The sequence below is a fragment of the Cynara cardunculus genome (assembly GCF_001531365.2).
Source record: "Cynara cardunculus var. scolymus isolate 2C chromosome LG 6, CcrdV1, whole genome shotgun sequence".
Classification (NCBI taxonomy): domain Eukaryota; kingdom Viridiplantae; phylum Streptophyta; class Magnoliopsida; order Asterales; family Asteraceae; genus Cynara; species Cynara cardunculus.
In genome coordinates, this window is record NC_037533.1 from 17,632,731 (window position 1) to 17,652,051 (window position 19,321).

Genomic DNA, 19,321 nt, shown 5'->3' on the forward strand with positions numbered 1-19,321 from the left:
AAACGCTACTTCAAGTACGTATTCAATAAACTAGTTTATAAGCTAACTTATATGTATCTAAACATGTATCCAGAAAATAAGCTAACTTCTTGGACCTCCGTATTTGAACCTCTGTGGTCACAAGAGGATTTTTGTTCCTTATTGAATTCAAATCTAGTACCTTCAGACATTTTTTGACCTTTGAAGTCAAACTCAAACCAACCAGACACCACCATTATGGTTAATATATAAATGGCAACCCTTGGAAAAAAAATAGCGTTAATTAATTTAATATGTAGTTTAATAAATTATATTAAAGATAAATTAAATGTTTAAAGACAAGAAAATAAATTATCGAGTTTAAAATTTTAATTTGAAATATAAATGAGAGAATCTCTCCAAAGGAAGGTTGAACGAACAGTCATTCGAACCGGGAAAATAAAAAATGTCGGAAGCGACTTCAGCAAGCGCTGCCGCGATTTCTGCAGCAACCGTCGCCGATGATTATTTCCGGCCGTCGTCCATCAGTAAACTTCCGATCACCGATGTTGGCGACTCCTCCACTTCCTCCTCGTCAAATGCTTACGTAACTCAGACATTTCCTTTCTCATCTGGAAACCCTAGAATCGAACAGACTAGAGGCGTTATGCATCTATTTCTCGACGATGCCGTTTCTTCTTCATCCAATTTACCTGTAAATTTTCGTCTCTTCCACTACCTTCATCAATCAGATGATCCAATTTTTTTCGTGTGTTTTATTCATTAGGGTTCCTTACTCTTAATTTGTTTCTGGAAGCAGGTTTGTTGTGTTTGATTGATTCTGTTTAATGCTAGTTTGGTAATTGAAACGACTAAATCAGTTAGTAATGACTGGTAAATGAAGTTACCTTTCAAATTTGTTGGTGATTTAAGCTGCTTAAGTTGAACTAATCGAATTGCCTCAAATCTTCTGGTTTGACAACCAAAGATGAAGATCCTTAATGTGTGAGTTAATTTTAATTGACAATGGAGAATATAGAGCGAATCACAAGAGCTGCAGGTTTGTGACAGGCAATTTAGGGTCACAATCACAGTTGAGTATCTAAACGTAAAAAGAGATTAGCAAGAGCAAATGGTGATTTCACACATATATTTGTATAATTCCATGGCTAAAAGTACATCAAGGATCATAGCATCCCGAACCAATTAGGAACTACGATGACAAGATGGAGTTAAAACTGTTTGACCTCTTAACTCTCCTTATTAGAACTCGAAAATTACAGAGTTCCTGTTTTCTAATTATTTGTAGTGATCCAACTTCTAATTTTTTTATGCTATTTAGGTTGGAAGAATGCCTCTTATTTGTGTACTTGGGGTGCCAAATCACATGACATACGCTGACTTTTGCCAGTTTTGTGGTTCTTTTATTCATCATATTTTGGAGATGCGCATTGTCAGGTTTGATAGCTGTAATTACTAGTAATCAGTAGTGATTCTTCTATGAGCTAGCTTTGTTATCTCTTGATGTCTTTGTGTCTTAGGAATGATGGAATGGAGAACCGGTATAGTATTTTGGTACGATTTGATGACCAAACCTCAACAGATGCATTTCATAAGCATTTTAATGGAAGGCGTTTCTCATCTCTTGAGGTTTCCTTCTTCGTCTAGCATGAGCTATTTATGTGTTATGTGGTGTAAATAAAAGTAATTATTCTGATATCTTTGTAAATTGTGGTGTTTGAATACAGACAGAGTCATGTCGTGTGCTTTTCACCTTTGATGTGCAATATACAAGCTTAATTGAACATGCGCAAACTTCCCCTGCAAGTACAGAGCAGCCTTCATGTCCAGTCTGTCTTGGTAATTTTAAATTATGATTCTACACACACACACATGCATACATATATGTATATGTCTTATATTCTTATTTACCAAAGAAGAGAACATGTTCTGGTTGTACCATGGTGAGTGGATGGTTTGGGAGTATGGACCGATATTTTATGAACCATATACATGAATTTGGGCTCACACTGGCGATAGTAACAAAGCAGTGCATTTGCGAAGAAAACACTTTAAGTATGTAAGAACAGGGGATTAGGCCTTACAGTTGGTTATATGTGGTCTGTGACTGAATCTTAAAATATTTTTGAACTTGAATATGGTCCTGGAGATCAGTGTTCAATTATAAAACCCAGAATGTAGGATACACTGGACGAAACTTGCCAACTGTGCACACCAGCTCTTTATCTCCCCTTGTATATCTTGCTTTCGTTTTGATAAATATTAATTGCCTATGGCTCAGGTATAGTATATGATTGTGTGTCATATATGAATGTGCTTCTACGTTGGATCCAAGAAGTGTTGGTTGAGAGTTGAATGTTTAGAAATTTTAATCAATTAAGTCTTCTAAAAGTATTTTAGGCATGTTTTCATGAGACTCTGTCCACGTTCATAATACGGTGTAAATAGGAGAATACTGATAGAATCTGAAAGAAAAACCATGAAATCATGAGACATCAGCAGGTTTGTTTTGCATTGAATTTTCACACATGATTGTATTTTTTTTTTTTTTTGTAGAGAGATTGGACCAAGATATGAGTGGGATTCTGATAACCATGTGCAACCATTCATTCCATTGTTCGTGTATTTCAAAATGGACAGATTCTTCATGCCCTGTAAGTATATTGGTAGTGCCTACCGTCTTATTTTTCTTTGTCCCGTGATGACAAACCTATAGTAGTCTAAAAAATGTTCTATTACTTGACACAAATTGGTTAAACATACAGCACATGTTGATATCAATGTTTACGTTTATATGACTATTTCATTTGTAGCATGTCAGGATATGTATGCCCTCTCTTTGGGGAGGGATTTTTAAAGGTCAATGTGGTTGCTGTTGGTGTTCTGGGATTTATTTATTTCTGTAAAAAGAGGTCCAGGAGAGTGCGTAGTGATTTGTTGTCATGATATGGACCTTCTGGATATGGGTCTTTGATTGACACTGCTTTCCTCCACCTCCATCTTTAGGTTGTGCTAGTAACTTTTCAGTTGGGAGCTTAAGGCTGTTCTTGTTGAAACTTTTTAGTGTGAGTTTTCAGAAAACGAGGTTTTGGTTTGTGATTCTATGTTTTCAGTAACAGATAAATAGATAATCTTGTGGGTAAGTTGACATGGCTTGATTCTTCAAGTTCTTGTGTTCTAAAGGAATTTCTTCATTCTTGCTTCAATTCAAGTTTTATAGAAAGAAATCTTTTGTTTGTGGCTCTACCTTGTACGTGAAAAGCAACTGATTTAATACTTGAGATGCTTGAAAAGACTAAGGGTGTCAAAAATAACTGAAACCGAACAAACCAATCTAACTGGATGCGATTTGGGTTAAACGGTTTCGGGTTATTCGGTTAATTCGGTTTGGTTAACCGAATAAGGATCCTTTTCGGTTCGGTTTTCAGTTTAATTTTCTATTAATTCGGTTAAACCAAATAATACGTTCTACTTATATTTTATATATTTCATTTTTACAAAAATAAAACCAAATACATATTGTGCTATTATTATTTTACATATTTTATTGTTATATAATGCTTTTTGTTTGATGGTAGATATTGTTTTTTGTTGAATTATGTTTTTCACTTGATGTTATTCAACGCATGAAGAAAATAATGTCTTGGTAGATATTGGTTTTTGGTAGATGATGCTTCTTACTTAATAGAAGTCAATTGTTGAGTATGCGTGTATGATACAGTTATATATTTGAAGTAGAAGGCATTGAATTTGGGATAATTATTTGAGCAAGTGTCTAACAAAAAATATGAATTCTTATTCGGTTTAATTAGTTACCAAACCGAATAACCCGAAACCGATTAAACCGAACCTTATTTGGTTTGGTTATCAGTTAGTTTTAAAAAAGTTAAAAACTGATTAACCGAACCGAATAAACTGATTTTAACCTCCTGAATAACACCTCTAGAAAAGACTACAACAGTTTGTGGGCTTTGTTATAATGTATCTTTGTCTTTTAATTGCGGAAGTTTAACCATTAGGCGACTTTATGCTTATTGCAGGTATGTCGTTATTGTCAGCAGCAGCCTGAAAAGTCTAAATGCCTGATCTGTCAAACCTCAGAAAATGTCTGGTTATGTCTTCTTTGTGGCTTTGTTGGCTGTGGAAGGTGACTACTTATTGCTGCTTATTAAGCTGTGATTGCATGGATATCCAACATTTATCCAGCATGACATTAAGGTCATGATAGTAACTATTGATGATTTTTTGGTGTAGATATAAAGATGGGCATGCCATTCAACACTGGAAAGAAACACAACACTGCTACTCCCTTGAACTGGAAACACAACGTGCCTGGGATTACGTTGGTGACAATTACGTTCACCGTTTACTTCAATCCAAGACAGATGGAAAGCTGGTTGAGTTGAATACGACTGATAATATTGATTTTGGCACTGATCCTGGATTCAGTGAAGCTCTTCTGAATAGCCGAGTTGAATCTGTACTGGTTTTCCTTTGTACTTTTATCGTTAACAAAATGAAGGAAAAATCTGAGTGCTTACTGTTGTTTCATTTTCAGATCGCCAAAGAGTATAATGAGCTACTCACTACCCAACGCGAGAATCAAAAAATGGTAAGTTTACGCTTAGTTATCAGGCAAATGAAATAGCATCTAATTGCAGGCAAAATCATGAAAATGTAACAAAGTTTGGTCTAGTTCCCATTTAGTGTAACGAAGGAATTTTTTTTCTCAATTGAAGTAACAAAGTTTCAAAATTTTATACTTTATACCTATCTTGACCGATGATCTGCTGATCTTGTAACATTTGATGACATGGATACCTGTATATGAAGTATTTATTAAAGAGTTACATCAAGTGGATGATAAACTTTAAATCCACGTCATCAAATGTTACAAGATCAATGGATACTAGTCAAAAGAGTAAAAAATAGGAAAATTTGAAACTTTGTTACATTGATTGAGAAAAAGAATTATTTGTTACACTAAATAGGAACTCACAAACTTTGTTGTATTTTGCCATTTAATTTTTGCTCAGAAGTTCTATTTTGTTTAACTGCTTTAGACCGGCTTGGGGCTGTGTTAGGGGATGTTTGGTTGGTTTTCCATTAAGTCCTACATGGATAAAGATTTCTGTGTGGATTAATCTGCCTGTGTAATTGGGAAGGTTTTTGTTTGGAAGAGTTTTTTCATAGATGGAAGGAGCGTGTTTGTTAATCGGGAGGGACAGGTTCGGAAAAACGTGGCTTTCTGCATAAAAGCTCCCCCTTATAAGCTTACTGCATAAGCCACTTTCTATATCATTAAGCCACTACCAAACAGTCATGTATAGCTGACTGAATAAGCTGTGAATCTCATTATGCTTATAGAGCTGCAATCAAACAGTCCCCTGTTATTGCTGACCGTTAAGATTTGCAACTTGTCTGGCTTAGTGCTATTGGTTGATTTCCGTTGCAGTATTTTGAATCTTTACTCCAAGAGCTTGAAGAACAAATTGAGCGGGATATTTCAGCTGCTGTAAAAACTTCTTTGGAGCAAAATACGAAATTGCAAAAGATGCAAGCCAAGCTAGATAAAGGACTCAAAGAGAAGAAATTTCTAGATGATGTAATTGTTTTCCCTCCCTACTTGTTCGGTACGTTGATTTCTTACACGATGACCGACATTTTCTTAATTCTGTCTTTTCTTTTTGGTGCTAAACTTGTAGATCAACGAGAATCTTTTGAGAAACAAGGAGATATGGGAAGGCATCATAGTGAAAATCCAAGAAAGGTATGGCTAGAATACGCATTTACAACTTACTGCCGTCCTAAGATGTTTGCAAGAATCATTTTTATTTTTGATGTTTATTGTTTTGGAGTTGCCCACCATGTACAGCTTAGCTTGATTTTAAAATTATATAATTAAAGCCTCAGATATTTTATCAAGATCAAGGTTATAAATATGAAACTAAGGGCCGTTTACCGAACACTTATGGGGTAAGCGCTTACCCACAAGAGTCGCCACCCTCACTTACCTTGTTGGCTAACGTTCTAAACCAGCAAGTCTTTTACGTGGTAAATGCTTACCGGTTAAGAGTCTTCTCTCTCACCACGTAAAACTCTTGGTTCTTGCTTACCGGCTGAGATTCTTGGGTCATTTCCAAGCTCACTCAGAGGGGCTTTTATCAAGCACTTACCGGGTAAGTGCTTACTAGGCGTCACTTACCTTCGAGATGAGCATGGCAAACACCTAGAATCTTACCCGGTAAGAGGGATTGAGAGTCTTACCCGGTAAGTGAGGGTGTTGACTCTTACCCGGTAAGCGCTTACCGGGTTATAAATGTGTACAATCAATCCGTTTTGATGGCAAGGAGTGTTACCCCATAAGGTAAGTGAGAGTGGTGATTCTTGCCGGAAGGTAAGCGCTTGGTAAACGGCCCCTCGGTAAGATAAGTGACGCCTGGTAAGCACTTACCCAGTGCTACTACAAAGAGCTTTTAGCTCATCTGTACATGCCATGTTACTACCTCTCACCGGCGAAGAGGTGCTTACCCAATCAGAGATGATGTTTACGATGTTCCTCTTACCTGGTCAGTATAAGTGCTGACCTAAACCACTATTAGGGGCTGTTTGGTTGGTTTACCATTAAGTTCTGTATGGATAAAAGATGTATGTATAGATTGGAAAGAAATTTGTTTGGGAGGAGTTTTAGATAGAAAGAGTGTGTGTTTTAATTGGAAGGGGCAGATTTGGAAAAACTTGGCTTTCTGCATAAAGCTCCCCATAGAAGCTTACTGAATAAGTCATCTTATATATATCATTAAGCCACTAACAAACGGTCATGTATAGCTGAACGAATAAGCCAAGTCCTATTAAACTCATTAAGCTGCTGAGAAACAAGCCCTTACCCTGTAACCTGATTTGTGTTGGTAAACGGCCTAAACCATGAGAATCACTTGCTTCTTGGTTGAATTTCTGTGGGTCTATTTTTTCCGATAAATTTACCATCTTTTACTCTGTTATTTGGTTCTATGGACTATCTTTAACCATTGCGTTTTTGGGTGATTTGTAGGGAGAAGGAAGCTTCAAGGCTCAAAGATCAGAAGATACAAGATTTGGAGGCCCAGGTAATATGCAATATCCCGTAGGACTCCTACTCTGTGTGGGATGTACTGGGTTCATCTGGTTTAATTATATTAAAAAACGGGATTTACTGGGCCATCTGGTTTAATTATATATGAACGGCGTATGCAGCTTCAGGACTTGATGGCATCTCTTGAAGAAATTAATACGGTAGAACCGTCTCCAACATCGCACTAGACGAACAAAATCTTTTGGTCTTTCTTTCGTCTTTAAGAAGGCGTTAGTGGCGGTCTCATTGTAAATTCCTTCGTTTTGCTTTTTTATAAGCGTAGCCGTAGCAAGTGGAGTACATAATCTTCCGTGTCGAATTCACATCCCCAAGTAACATCTCGATCCTAAGCTATGCGACTTCATTGTCGAACACAATTAACGAAGTCGCTTACACAAGTCGTTTAGATGAACTAATTTTCTTCTGCAGGTTCATGCTCGTCCGCATGTAGCAAACGATGTACCGAGAGTTGTCTTCTATTATGCGTGCCTTGCAAGTCAACTATAGATCGCCAAGTTGTAGTAACATGTGTATCACAAAATTCAACATTACACTCTACTCGGTTCCTGATTATCTTTAAAAAACGACTCAAATTAACAATTAACGATGAATGTTAAACCCCGAATTGCTAGTCACGGGACCTTGAATTTTCTTAGTAACGAGCCTTGGGACTATTCAACAATTGTGGCGATGGCACAATTAACGATTGAGACGTAACTCGTCTTGTGCTCACAAGTGAGGATGGTTGATGGTTCATTGACCACACTTGGGGTATTGCCGTCGATGCTCTCCGACATGAGGACCCGATTGGGTTCAACCCATCCCTGCACGAACTATTCCTCGAGTTTGATTCCATATTTCGATTTTGATGTGAATGACGTAGACCATCATGGCCAAATACCGGTCTAGGCATGGTGAAGTTAGTTTCGGTTCTTGACCAACATTCCGATCTAGTAGCATCATCATATGAACTCAACAAACTAAAAACTCTCATATAACTCGGTTGTGGTAGTCGCTTATAATAACCTCTATTATGTGGTACCATGTATGTTTTTAGAATATGGATATATACAAGTCAAAAAATATATATAAATTCCTCAAATAGTCAAAGTTTACACGATAATCTTTAGGCAAAAAATATTATGCGTATGGTTTGTGTGTAAACTTTGACTATTTGGGAAAAAAAATTAGATTAAAAAGTGAAAACAATTTGATGAATTAAATTTCATTTATTTTGGAACCCGATTATAATAAAAGGTTTCAAAAGCACTAAGGCTATGTTTGGCAAACTATCTGATAAACTAGTTGATGCTGATAAACTAGCTGGTAATTGATAGGCTAGCTGATGACTGATAAGTTAGCTGGTAATTGATGATGAACAAATCATATTTGACAAAAACTAACTTATAAACATATAAATGACCAAAAAAAACATTTTAAAAAACTAAGCAATTATAATATATTTTTTTAAATATATAATATTTATATACGACAAATGCAACAAATAAACTCACACACCCTCTTCACCTATGGTGAGGTTTGAATCCCTAACATCATAGAAGGCCAAGGGTTACGATACCGCTAGGCCAAAAGCCCTTTGGTTAAGCAATTACAATATTTCATAATATAGTTAAAACAAATCTCTAAAAATATAATATATCAACTAAAACCAAAAAAATGATATAAAATAAGTGATATAATATGTTGATTATAAAAATTTTAAATTGATTATTATAAATTTTAGATTTATTAAATAAAATTTAGAAAAAATCTATTAATTTATGATTTTAAATAAACCATTAGATATAATATAAATAAAATAAAAATGTTAACCTCATATTTTCTAATTCATTCATAATTTTCCAAAATATATGATTAATATTTAAAGTAAATATTTTATTAAAATCATTTAACACATTTTTATTATGTATAAAACAAAATAAGAAATTTTATATAACTTACATAAATATTTTTAAAATTTTTATATTTACTTTTTACAGCTAAACATATTGAATAATAATTATAAAAATGATTAATATGATCAATATTATTATAAATAATTAATACTAATGTATAATTAAAATTAATTAATAATTAATAGTAAATATTAATTAATATAATAATAATTGTTTTTATTTACTATTTAATAATAATTAATAGTTATTTATTATTAAGAGTAATAAATAATAATTAATAATAAAAGTTATAATTACAAAAAGGTTCAATAAACTCTCAAAATGCTACTACAAGTAACGTTTGAATATGATAACTTATGGTCATATAAACGCGTACAAAAAAAAATAGCTTTTAAGTTGACTTATTTTTGCCAAATGCCTAAAGTATCGTTTACCAAACACTTACTCAGTAAACACTTACTGATAAAATTCAACATTATCACTTTCTTACCGGTAAGATTTTTGTTCAACAAAACAACATTGAATGCAACAATTTATCCGGTAAGTGTTAACTGTAATAGAGTCATCGTCCTCACTTACCGGATAAGACTCTTGATTTTTGCCTCTTTTTTATTGAATAAAATTTTTGATTCTTACCATATTCATTCGTTAAAATAATATGACTTGATAATCACCTACCAACGTAATCGTAAACCATACGTAAAGTTCTAAAAAGTGGAATAGGTATTAGGTATGTATTAAATATCAATAACCCACGGAAGGTGGATATTATATATCAAAACTTGCAGAAGATGATCGATCATGTAGAATCGAGTGAATTCGTTTCATCCTTCTATAAGGTACATCTCACGCCTTCTTTCTGTCTATTCACTCCCTAATCCCCTTGATCTTTCATGTTTTTGACTATTAGATTTGTATATACACTAGTTTATGTTGCTAATTCTTACCTCCAATCACAAAAATCCTTGAATCTAACACTGTTAGGTTTAGATTTTTCATGAAATTTTGGTACGTCTGGATTCTGAATTTGAACCTGAGTTTGTTTTCAGATCGATGGCGCCAATTAGGGGCCTTTGAATGTGCTGCACTTCGAATCTGTTTTTGATTCTCAGTTTTTAGGGCCGTATCCATATCATTTGTGTTCATACTCGTTTGCTTCTGTTTGGGGATTTACAGTCTTTTAGCAAATTTGTTGGCTCACTTATCAATCATTAAGAAATGCAATAGATTTTCCTTGGATTTCCGTGTGCTGATGTTTTCATTTCATTGGATTTTCTAATTCAGAAAGGAGGTGATTAGATGAAACTTGTTGCAAATCTTACACCAATAATTGTCTAGTTGTAATACCACAAAATAACACTGAACTTTCACAACCAAACTCAAAGTCAAAGTTGGGTTGTGGTGTAGTGGTTGAGGTTCCGGAGATGTGGTGGAATATCCTATCTATCCAGGGTTCGATTTCATGCGTACACAATAATTGTGGCTATTGAGTTTAACAGGGCTGATTTCTTGCAGTCATAATTTGCGGTTGCCGGGATTAGTCCAGGCTGGAACACCCTTCTAGAAAAATGGTTCAGTGTTATTTTTGTGGTCTCACATGGTCTCAAGTGCTTGTGATAATGTTTCTTATACTTAGCAATTGTATCTTGAAAAGTCAAGATGAAATCTTGTATGAAGATATCACATGGAAAGCCCAAGGAAAATCTATAGCATTGCTTGATGATCAAGTGAGCCAATAAGTTTGCAAAAATACTGTAAATCCCCCAAAAAGAAGTACAAGATTAAAAACAACGGAAACTGCAAACAAGTGTTTAATCAAAAATGGCATCGATACGCCCCTAAAAGATAGAACCAAAAACAGATTCGCACTCCAAACACCCCTAAATGGCGGCATAGAAGACGTTACATTTTATTTCCTGAACACGAGTTTTGACACTAGCTTTCATTTGTGAAGTCGGTATTTATAGACTCGTTGGATTTGTTCGTATCTAAGAAACTTGTATGCTTTCTGAATTGCCCTTTTATCCATATCAGGTTTTAATGTTTTCTTTTCTAAGCTAAAAGAAAAACATGGTTTCAATGGATAACTTACCAGATCAGTTAGTTTGGGAGATTTTTAGCAGGATTAAGAACACAGTTGACCGAAATTCCGTATCTTTGACTTGTAAGCGGTTCCATAATCTAGATAACGAACAAAGAAAGTACCTTCGTGTCGGATGTGGCTTGAACCCTGCAAACGAAGCTTTAACTTCTTTGTGCCATCGGTTCCCAAACTTGAACAACGTTGAAATCACGTACTCCGGTTGGATGTCCAAATTAGGGAAACAGTTAGAGGACCCGGGTCTTTGCGTACTTTCCGAAACCTGCCCTTTTTTAACGGATCTAACCTTAAGTTATTGCACCTTCATCACTGATGCCGGCCTTAGTTGCCTAGCTTCGTGCTCCAAACTTTCATCATTGAAACTAAACTTCACCCCGAGAATCACCGGTTGTGGCATATTTTCCATTGTTGTCGGCTGCAAAAACCTCAAGGTACTTCATCTGATTCGTTGTTTGAATGTTAGTAACCTCGAGTGGCTTGAGTGTCTTGGTAGGCTCGAAACCCTCGAAGATCTTTGCGTTAAGAATTGTAGGGGTATCGGAGAAGGTGCTCTCATTAAGCTTGGGCCCACTTGGCGAAACATAAAGCGTTTGCAGTTTGAGGTTGATGCAAACTACCGGTACATGAAGCTTTACGATCGGTTGGCAGTTGACCGATGGCAAAAACAGTGGGTCCCGTGTGAAAGTATCGTCGAGCTTAGCCTGATCAATTGCATCATCAGCCCCGGAAGAGGGCTTGCTTGTATACTGGACAAATGCAAAAACTTGGAGAAAATTCACTTAGATATGTGTATAGGTGCACGAGACTGCGATATCATCGGGCTCGCGAAAAACTCGAGAAATCTTCGGTCCATTTCGATCCGAGTCCCATCGGATTTTTCTCTTCCACTTCTAATGGAGAACCCACTTCGACTCACGGATGAGAGTTTAAAAGCAGTGGCTCAAAACTGCACACTCCTCGAATCTGTGAGCCTATCCTTCTCCGACGGTGAGTTTCTGTCGCTATCTTCATTTTCGCTTGACGGGATTCTTAGTTTGATCAAAATGTGCCCGTTGAAGGAACTCTCTCTTGACCGCGTCTGTTCTTTTAATAACATTGGAATGGAAGCTCTTTGTTCTGCTGACCATCTCCAAACATTAGAACTTTCGGGATGCCAAGAGATAAGTGACGAAGGACTCGAGCTCTTAGCCCATTATCCACGGTTACGAGTTTTGCGACTTATGAAGTGTCTTGGTGTGACCGATGACGGGTTCAAACCGTTCATTGGTTCCGGAAAACTTGAAGTTCTTGTTGTGAATGATTGCCCTCAAGTATCACACACGGGTGTTGAAGGAGCTGCAAGGTTTGTGTCTTTTAAGCGAGATTTGTCATGGATGTATTGAATGTCTAGGGGTGTTATACTGGGAGCAGGTATTAAACAGTAATCTATGAGAATAAAAATAAATTAAACTGTTAGGTTTATATAATATCTGGGTCCATTCCCCAAGAAGTCCATATTTTCATTTCAATTTAAGGTCATGTTTGTGATCTGTAAGTTGGCTTCTTTTTCAGCTTATTGAAATATTCTTGTTTGTTTAACGACACTTGTCGAGGTGATATTTGTAAGGTTCTAAGTACCGGTCCGCCAGAGTAAAGTCTGCGGGGAGGAACCGGACCGCGACCCAACTAATCCTCGACAGGTTTGGTTTGGGAAACCCGTTGGGTCTCATTTAGTGAAACAATGTATCTTAAAATTAAAATTATAATGAATGGTCACTATATTAATTATTAATATTTGAAAATAAAATATATTTGTCATTTAATTAAAATGTGTGTGAGTATATATATATATATATATATATATATATTAAAGTAAAAAATTTAATCGGGTTCGGATTAGAGGAGAGTAATGTTATTTCTAACCTTATCTCGAACTCGCTTCAGGTTTGAACATAAATCCATGTCCTTGTCCCGTTACCTGCCAAACCGAAGAATTCTCGTTCGTTAGGATTAGATATCTATCTCTATGGGTAAATTTTCCATCTTTTTCCCGTTCAGTAAGAATCAAATGAAATTAATTCTTTTAATTTTCAAATAATTGTTTTCGTATTATTTATACAAATAAAATAGTTTATAAACTTTTAAAAATGAAATGTTTTCAACTTATTAAAATAACAGATTTTCTATTTTTTTATAATGAATAAATTAAAATACAAAATCTTTATAAAGAATTATCTTAGACTCCAACACATTTTTTATTTTTGAATATTATAATATTTATTATATATTCAAATATTTTATATCAATACTATATTATAAAGCATTCGACAAAGACTTTTAAAAACCACTTTTTATGCATGAAGTACTGTATATTGATGCATGTTACTTAAAATTCAAGATTACAAGTAAATTATGCATAAGTATAACTTTTTAAAGCTTCATTTTTTAATTCGTGTAACTAACTGCGGAGAAACATAATCAAATAAAAGATAAACATCTCATTTTAAAATATAAAAAAATTAAAATATAATTAGGATAATCATATAAATCTAACAAAATAATTAATTAATATATTTATAAGAAAATTATATTATTTTACCAAATATAAATTAMTTYGTTATTGAACCTAAATTAAATTATAATAAAAAATTGAATTAAAAAAATAAAAACATCATTATTTTTTCAGAATCACATAAGACATACTATAACATTGACTGAGATAAAGAATAAAATAAAATATTAAAATCAATATATATTTCGCTGCATTCCACGAATACTCTTCTAATATTTAATAAAATATTCTTTCTTTCTCTTAATTTCTAAATTTTTAACTTAAAAGTTTTCTTTTATGGATGAAAATATAATAAAAAAATATTTCTTTTACGATAATAGTTTTTTAAGAGTTTTCCAAATTAGCATAATTTCACTCCCTCCCTCCTAGTTTTTATATCTATACTATATTATAAATTATTTAATAAAAAAAATTAAAATCATTTTTTATATATTAAGTATTGTTTATTGATGCATATTACTTAAAATTTAAGATTACAAGTAAATTATACGTATGTATAACTTATTAAAGCTTCACATTTGAATTCATATAACTAATTACAGATATTGAATATGTATCTCATTTTAAATATAGAAAATCTAAAATATATTTAAGATAATCATTGAATTTTAATAAAATATTAATTATTATCTTTATATAAAAAAATTATATTATTAAAACCAAAAATAAATGAGTTTATTGTTAACTCTCAATTAAATTATAATAAAAAATTAAATTAAAGAAAATTATAAAAAAAACAAGGACTTTTAAATTTTTTAATTTGACACTAAAATCAATATATATTTTTTTCAAAATTTTATGATACATTCAAATTTATATTTTATTAAAAAATAAATAAAAACATTATCATTTTCTCAGTATCACATAAAATCGTATTATAACATCGATGAAGATAATAACATGCAACATTAAAATCGAGATGTATCTCGCTGCACTGCACGAATACCCTTCTAGTTTTAGTAAAACTAGATTACTGACAATCTCAATTGATCTTACATGGAACTTGTCTCCAAGAATACCAAAGTACGAGACATTTTTCGTCTCACTCAGTAACTGAAGCTAGAGACTCTCAGATCAAACCAATAATCTTGTATTTGAACAAAGTCATCTTATCCTTTTATCAACCTACAAGCCAGAGGCTCTATTTTAAATAATTTGTTGTATAAATAACTTGTTCAATTTCTCCATTTTAAAGAATCAGTTAAAAATAAACCATGAGGATGGTGTCAGGTTGATTTGAGTTTGCCTCCAAAGGTCAAAAGTATCCGGAGGTCCCAGGTTCAAATCCAATGAGGAATAAAAATCACCTTGTGGTCATGAAGATTCAAATGCAGTGACTCCGGACTATCTGTAAAGCAGGTGATCGTCCTGAGATTAGTCGGCTCGTATAGCGGGTTAATATCCAGGTTAATAAAAAAAATCAGTTAAAAATCCCATTTAAGTTAAAATTTAATGAGATTTAGTAAATTAATCTTAGCCGTTGATCATGATTTATCATCTTATCCATTGATCTTGTTTGTTCCAACCTAACTAAAGTGGCGCAAGTTTGAATGACAGAGCTAACTGAGCTTCTTGCTGTGTTTCTTCACCACCGGCGGCGGCGGCTTCAAAATCAAGCCACCGTTGTCTTCATCATAATTTCGTAAACCTAGCCACCCAATGACTTCCCTTTCCAATTTAGGCAACTTTTTTCGGGCAATCGATCATCACCATCGGTGTTCCCCCGATGTGAAGCTCCTAATCGGCAGATGCTCCAGTCATCCACCCAATTTTTCTAGAAACGTGCTACGTGCACAGTTAACGGACACCATATCGGCGGTGGGATCGCAAAAGGTTAGCAAGGATGAGGTGATGAAGGCTGAAGAACGAGTAATAGTCGGAACTTATGGCCGATCTCCTCTTGTCCTCACAAATGGAAAGGGGTGTAAGTTATACGATATTGAAGGTCGAGAGTATATCGATCTCACTTCTGGTATTGCCGTCAATGCTCTCGGCCATGGCGATCCCGATTGGATTCAAGCTATCACCGATCAAGCTAATCTACTGGCGCATGTTAGCAACATCTATTACACTCTTCCTCAGGTCTGAGTTCGTATTTTGATTTTGAAACCTCTTTCAATTGATTCTTATCGAATGTTTATAGATGGATTTGATTTTATTGGGGTAGAACATTTTAGGGTTTGTAAGCCAAAAATTGAAATAATTGATGGTTTCACCATACATTGCTTCTTTGATTGATGTGAGGGCTGTTTGTTAGTAGGACTCATAGCTTATTCAGTCAGCCATACATTGAGTAATCATATTTGCAGTAGCTGTAAATAGAATTCTAGGCACTACCATGGAATCTGTTGCTAGGGTTCTTATGAAGACATAGGAGTCCAATTCTCTTTAGGGTTTAGGGATAAGGGATTAGGGTTTAGATCACAAACAGCCAAGTTTCAATCTTATGCGATCCGATTTTACGTGCAGGTGAATCTTGCTGAACGTCTAGTAGCAAGTTCATTTGCAGATCGTGTTTTCTTCTCCAATTCTGGAACAGAAGCAAATGAAGCTGCTATAAAATTCGCACGAAAGTTCCAAAAAATTTCACATCCCGATAAGACGGATCCACCTACTGAATTCATCTCGTTCACCAACAGCTTCCATGGAAGGACGATCGGTTCACTTGCCTTGACCAGCAAAGAGCATTACCGAACCCCTTTTGAGCCCGTGATGCCTGGTGTTACTTTCTTAAACTATGGGGACATCGATGCTGCTCAAGAACTAATATCTAGCGGCAAAATCGCTGCAGTTTTCGTGGAACCGATTCAGGGGGAAGGTGGAATCTACAGTGCTACAAAAGAGTTCTTGCAATCTTTGCGTATTTCTTGCGATAAAGCTGGGTCTCTGCTGGTTTTTGATGAGGTAAGATGCTTAACGGGACTCGCAAGTTATTCGGTCAACTATGTATGACTGTTTGGTAATGGCTTAATGATATAGAAAGTAACTTATTCAGAAAGTAGCTTATTCAGTAAGCATATAGGGAGAACCTTTATGCAAAAAGCGAAGTCTTTTTCAGACCTGCCCCAACCAATTAAAAACACGCTCCGTCCATCTATGGAAAAACTCTTCCAAACAAAAACCTTTCCTAACCTATACATACAAATTAATCCACACAGACATCTTTATCCATACAAGACTTATTGGAAAACCAAACAAACATCCCCTAAGGGACTGTTTGTTAGCAGCTTAATGAGACTCGCAACTTATTCGGTCAGGTATACATGACTATTTGGCAGTGACTTATTAAGTAAGATTCTAGGGAGAGTTTTATGCAGAAAGTCAAGTTTTTTCCAAACTTGTCTTCTAAATTAAAAAACATGTTCCTTCCGTCTATGAAAAACCATCTCAAACAAAAACCTTTTCGTTCTATACAAACAAATTAATCTACACATACAGCTTTATTCATACAAGACTTAATGGAAAACCAACCAAATAGCTTAATGCCTGCATGGTATGCAATCATACAATTCTACGTATTTCTGTTGATGACAGGACTGGACTGGCGAGATTGAGTTAGGTAGGTAAATGAATCGTGGAAGGTCTTAAGGTTTTGATTTGATATGAGTAATTTAGTAATTTACCAATTTTGTCGCATCTCCCAGATTTTGTTCCACCTATTTTGGTGGGACAGGAAAAAAATGCATTTTTATCCCAATTAGGTCCCCCGTCATGTCTCGCTCTAATGTTGCACCAAACGTCTGACAACAAGTTTTTGTACTGTCTTACCCGCATACTAAACACACATGATGGAATCCCTCCGGTAACGGCGAAATGAGGAGTCTTTTTGACCAAAGTGTTTATCGTTACATTATGGTTATGTCGAATCTATTTCGTATGAACAACAAATTCTTAATGCAACTAATTGTAGGTTCAATGTGGGCTGGGAAGAACCGGTTATCTTTGGGCACACGAAGCTTATGATGTAACACCCGATATAATGACTCTTGCCAAGCCGCTAGCGGGAGGTTTGCCAATAGGAGCTACACTAGTGACGGAAAGAGTGAATGCCGCCATCAAACACGGTGATCATGGCAGCACGTTTGCAGGTGGACCACTTGTTTGTGCTGCCGCGATTGCAGTCTTCGATAAAATATCAAAACCGGTGTTTTTGGCGAGCGTAACCAGAAAAGGCGAGTACTTGAAAGAAATCTTGATGAAAAAAGTCGGAGGGAACTCACACGTGAAAGAAATACGCGGGTTCGGTCTTATTGTCGGGATCGAGTTGGATGTGTCGGCGTCACGGCTCGTGGATGCTTGTCGAGAGTCGGGTCTTCTGATATTGACTGCGGGAAAAGGAGATATTGTTAGACTGGTGCCGCCGTTGATAATCTCGGAGCAGGAACTGGATCAAACTGTCGAGATCTTGTACAAATGTTTCGATGTTCTTGATGAGAAGAATCTGAACTAATGGTTCGGGTTTATTTTTCGTCGATGGGGGTACTTTTGTAATTTCAGATGTCAAGCTATGATGCAAATGTTAACTAATAGATTGGGATTTTTCTTTTGGTGTTTTTAACGGATATCGTCTTTATTTTGAAAAATTAATCGATCGTCCGTTTATGGTTGCATCTTTTTAACAAGTTTCGTCCCCGTGGTTACGTTTTTTAATGAGCTACGTCTCGGTGGGTGTAGTTTTTTAACAAGTTAAGTTTCTATGATTCTATTAAGATCACAGAGACGTTATAAGGTTGTTTGTTTATCTCTTAATAGTTCCATTAAGAGATAACTTCTAAATCATTAAGAGGTGAATCTTGTTTGACCAAAAAAAGTCTGTCTTTTAATAGTTCTAAAACCTTCTGAATGATTTTGTATCATGAGACTCCCTTAACCATTTACCGTTAAGGGTAAAAATCTCCTTTTTTTCCCCGTTGGTTTCTAGTTCACCCTTGGTTGTACCTGAAACTGAACCGATCCGAAAGAAATTGCAAGATGTTAATTTTCACAATTAAAAGTAAATTACAGTTTTTTTAAAGATGTAAGTCTAAATGTCTCGAATATAATCAAATCAATTACAAACAATGTTTTAGATTACAATATAAAAGTAAATAGTAACTCAAACATCATATTAGAAACTAACATCATGCTCACGATTAGACAAATAAATTTTTGGAGTGTTGAGATAAAGTGGATAAAAGTCTTTTAAAATTTAATATTAGTATTTTATTTTAATGATATTATATATATACATACACAAGTATTCATATAAACTAAAATTAATATATACACATATCGGGCCGGACCAGTGATCACCGTCCCCGCACCCGTTAAAATCTCCGAATATGTCCCCGATCCCCGCCCCGTACCCGATAAGATGTCATCGAACTCGACCTGAGAGTTTCAGTTTTCGGTTTTCACCATCGATTTCGGTTTATTTTGTCATCCGTATGGGTAACCTATTACTTTATAAACCGATTAACACCTTGTTTTTTTTTCCTTACATAGTTTAAATGAGGTGACGTGAAAGATACGTCATTCTAATTACATAATATAAAAAACCTTTTCAAATAGGGAGTGCTAATGACACCTCCTTATATATATATATATATATATATATATATATATATATATATATAGGGTTGGGTTCACGTGAGACCAACCTGTTTTCGTGAGACCCGTGAGAC

At 34.9% G+C, this 19,321-nt stretch overlaps 3 protein-coding genes across 4 annotated transcripts; all 3 read left to right on the forward strand.

The window, feature by feature from the left end:
* The first annotated feature begins 394 nt into the window (after nucleotides 1-394).
* LOC112514936 (BRCA1-associated protein-like) lies at nucleotides 395-7,722 on the forward strand. Of its 2 annotated transcripts, XR_003069449.1 has the most exons (13): nucleotides 411-673; nucleotides 1,301-1,416; nucleotides 1,500-1,608; nucleotides 1,707-1,818; nucleotides 2,536-2,633; nucleotides 4,020-4,126; nucleotides 4,234-4,459; nucleotides 4,538-4,591; nucleotides 5,435-5,584; nucleotides 5,685-5,749; nucleotides 7,031-7,085; nucleotides 7,213-7,422; nucleotides 7,520-7,722. XR_003069449.1 is itself a non-coding variant. In XM_025121580.1 (12 exons), the coding sequence occupies exons 1-12, from the start codon at nucleotides 425-427 to the stop codon at nucleotides 7,276-7,278; spliced, it is 1,407 nt and encodes a 468-aa protein (XP_024977348.1). In that variant the 5' UTR covers nucleotides 395-424; the 3' UTR covers nucleotides 7,279-7,722. The 2 variants fall into 2 exon arrangements, 1 of the variants encoding a protein (XP_024977348.1); XM_025121580.1 differs by having other exon boundaries at nucleotides 395-673; nucleotides 7,213-7,722.
* A 2,052-nt stretch (nucleotides 7,723-9,774) lies between these two features.
* Nucleotides 9,775-12,685, forward strand: LOC112514434 (F-box/LRR-repeat protein 14). The gene is made up of 2 exons (XM_025120909.1): nucleotides 9,775-9,845; nucleotides 11,041-12,685. The coding sequence occupies exon 2, from the start codon at nucleotides 11,077-11,079 to the stop codon at nucleotides 12,487-12,489; it is 1,413 nt and encodes a 470-aa protein (XP_024976677.1). The 5' UTR covers nucleotides 9,775-9,845; nucleotides 11,041-11,076; the 3' UTR covers nucleotides 12,490-12,685.
* Nucleotides 12,686-15,196: 2,511 nt separating this feature from the next.
* On the forward strand, nucleotides 15,197-18,277 carry LOC112514898 (acetylornithine aminotransferase, chloroplastic/mitochondrial). Its single transcript, XM_025121527.1, has 3 exons — nucleotides 15,197-15,740; nucleotides 16,128-16,562; nucleotides 17,569-18,277. Exons 1-3 carry the CDS (start codon nucleotides 15,318-15,320, stop codon nucleotides 18,106-18,108), a joined length of 1,398 nt encoding a protein of 465 aa, XP_024977295.1. The 5' UTR covers nucleotides 15,197-15,317; the 3' UTR covers nucleotides 18,109-18,277.
* Nucleotides 18,278-19,321: the final 1,044 nt, after the last annotated feature.

Excerpts from the sequence above, each read along its gene's own strand:
- LOC112514936 (XM_025121580.1), top strand. The coding sequence starts at position 425 with ATGTCGGAAGCGACTTCAGCAAGCGCTGCCGCGATTTCTGCAGCAACC. Across the intron at positions 4,592-5,434 it reads AACGCGAGAATCAAAAAATG|TATTTTGAATCTTTACTCCA; the intron begins GTAAGTTTACGC and ends TTTCCGTTGCAG. Across the intron at positions 5,750-7,030 it reads ATAGTGAAAATCCAAGAAAG|GGAGAAGGAAGCTTCAAGGC; the intron begins GTATGGCTAGAA and ends GGTGATTTGTAG.
- LOC112514434 (XM_025120909.1), top strand. The coding sequence starts at position 11,077 with ATGGTTTCAATGGATAACTTACCAGATCAGTTAGTTTGGGAGATTTTT.
- LOC112514898 (XM_025121527.1), top strand. The coding sequence starts at position 15,318 with ATGACTTCCCTTTCCAATTTAGGCAACTTTTTTCGGGCAATCGATCAT. Across the intron at positions 15,741-16,127 it reads TCTATTACACTCTTCCTCAG|GTGAATCTTGCTGAACGTCT; the intron begins GTCTGAGTTCGT and ends TTTTACGTGCAG. Across the intron at positions 16,563-17,568 it reads CTCTGCTGGTTTTTGATGAG|GTTCAATGTGGGCTGGGAAG; the intron begins GTAAGATGCTTA and ends AACTAATTGTAG.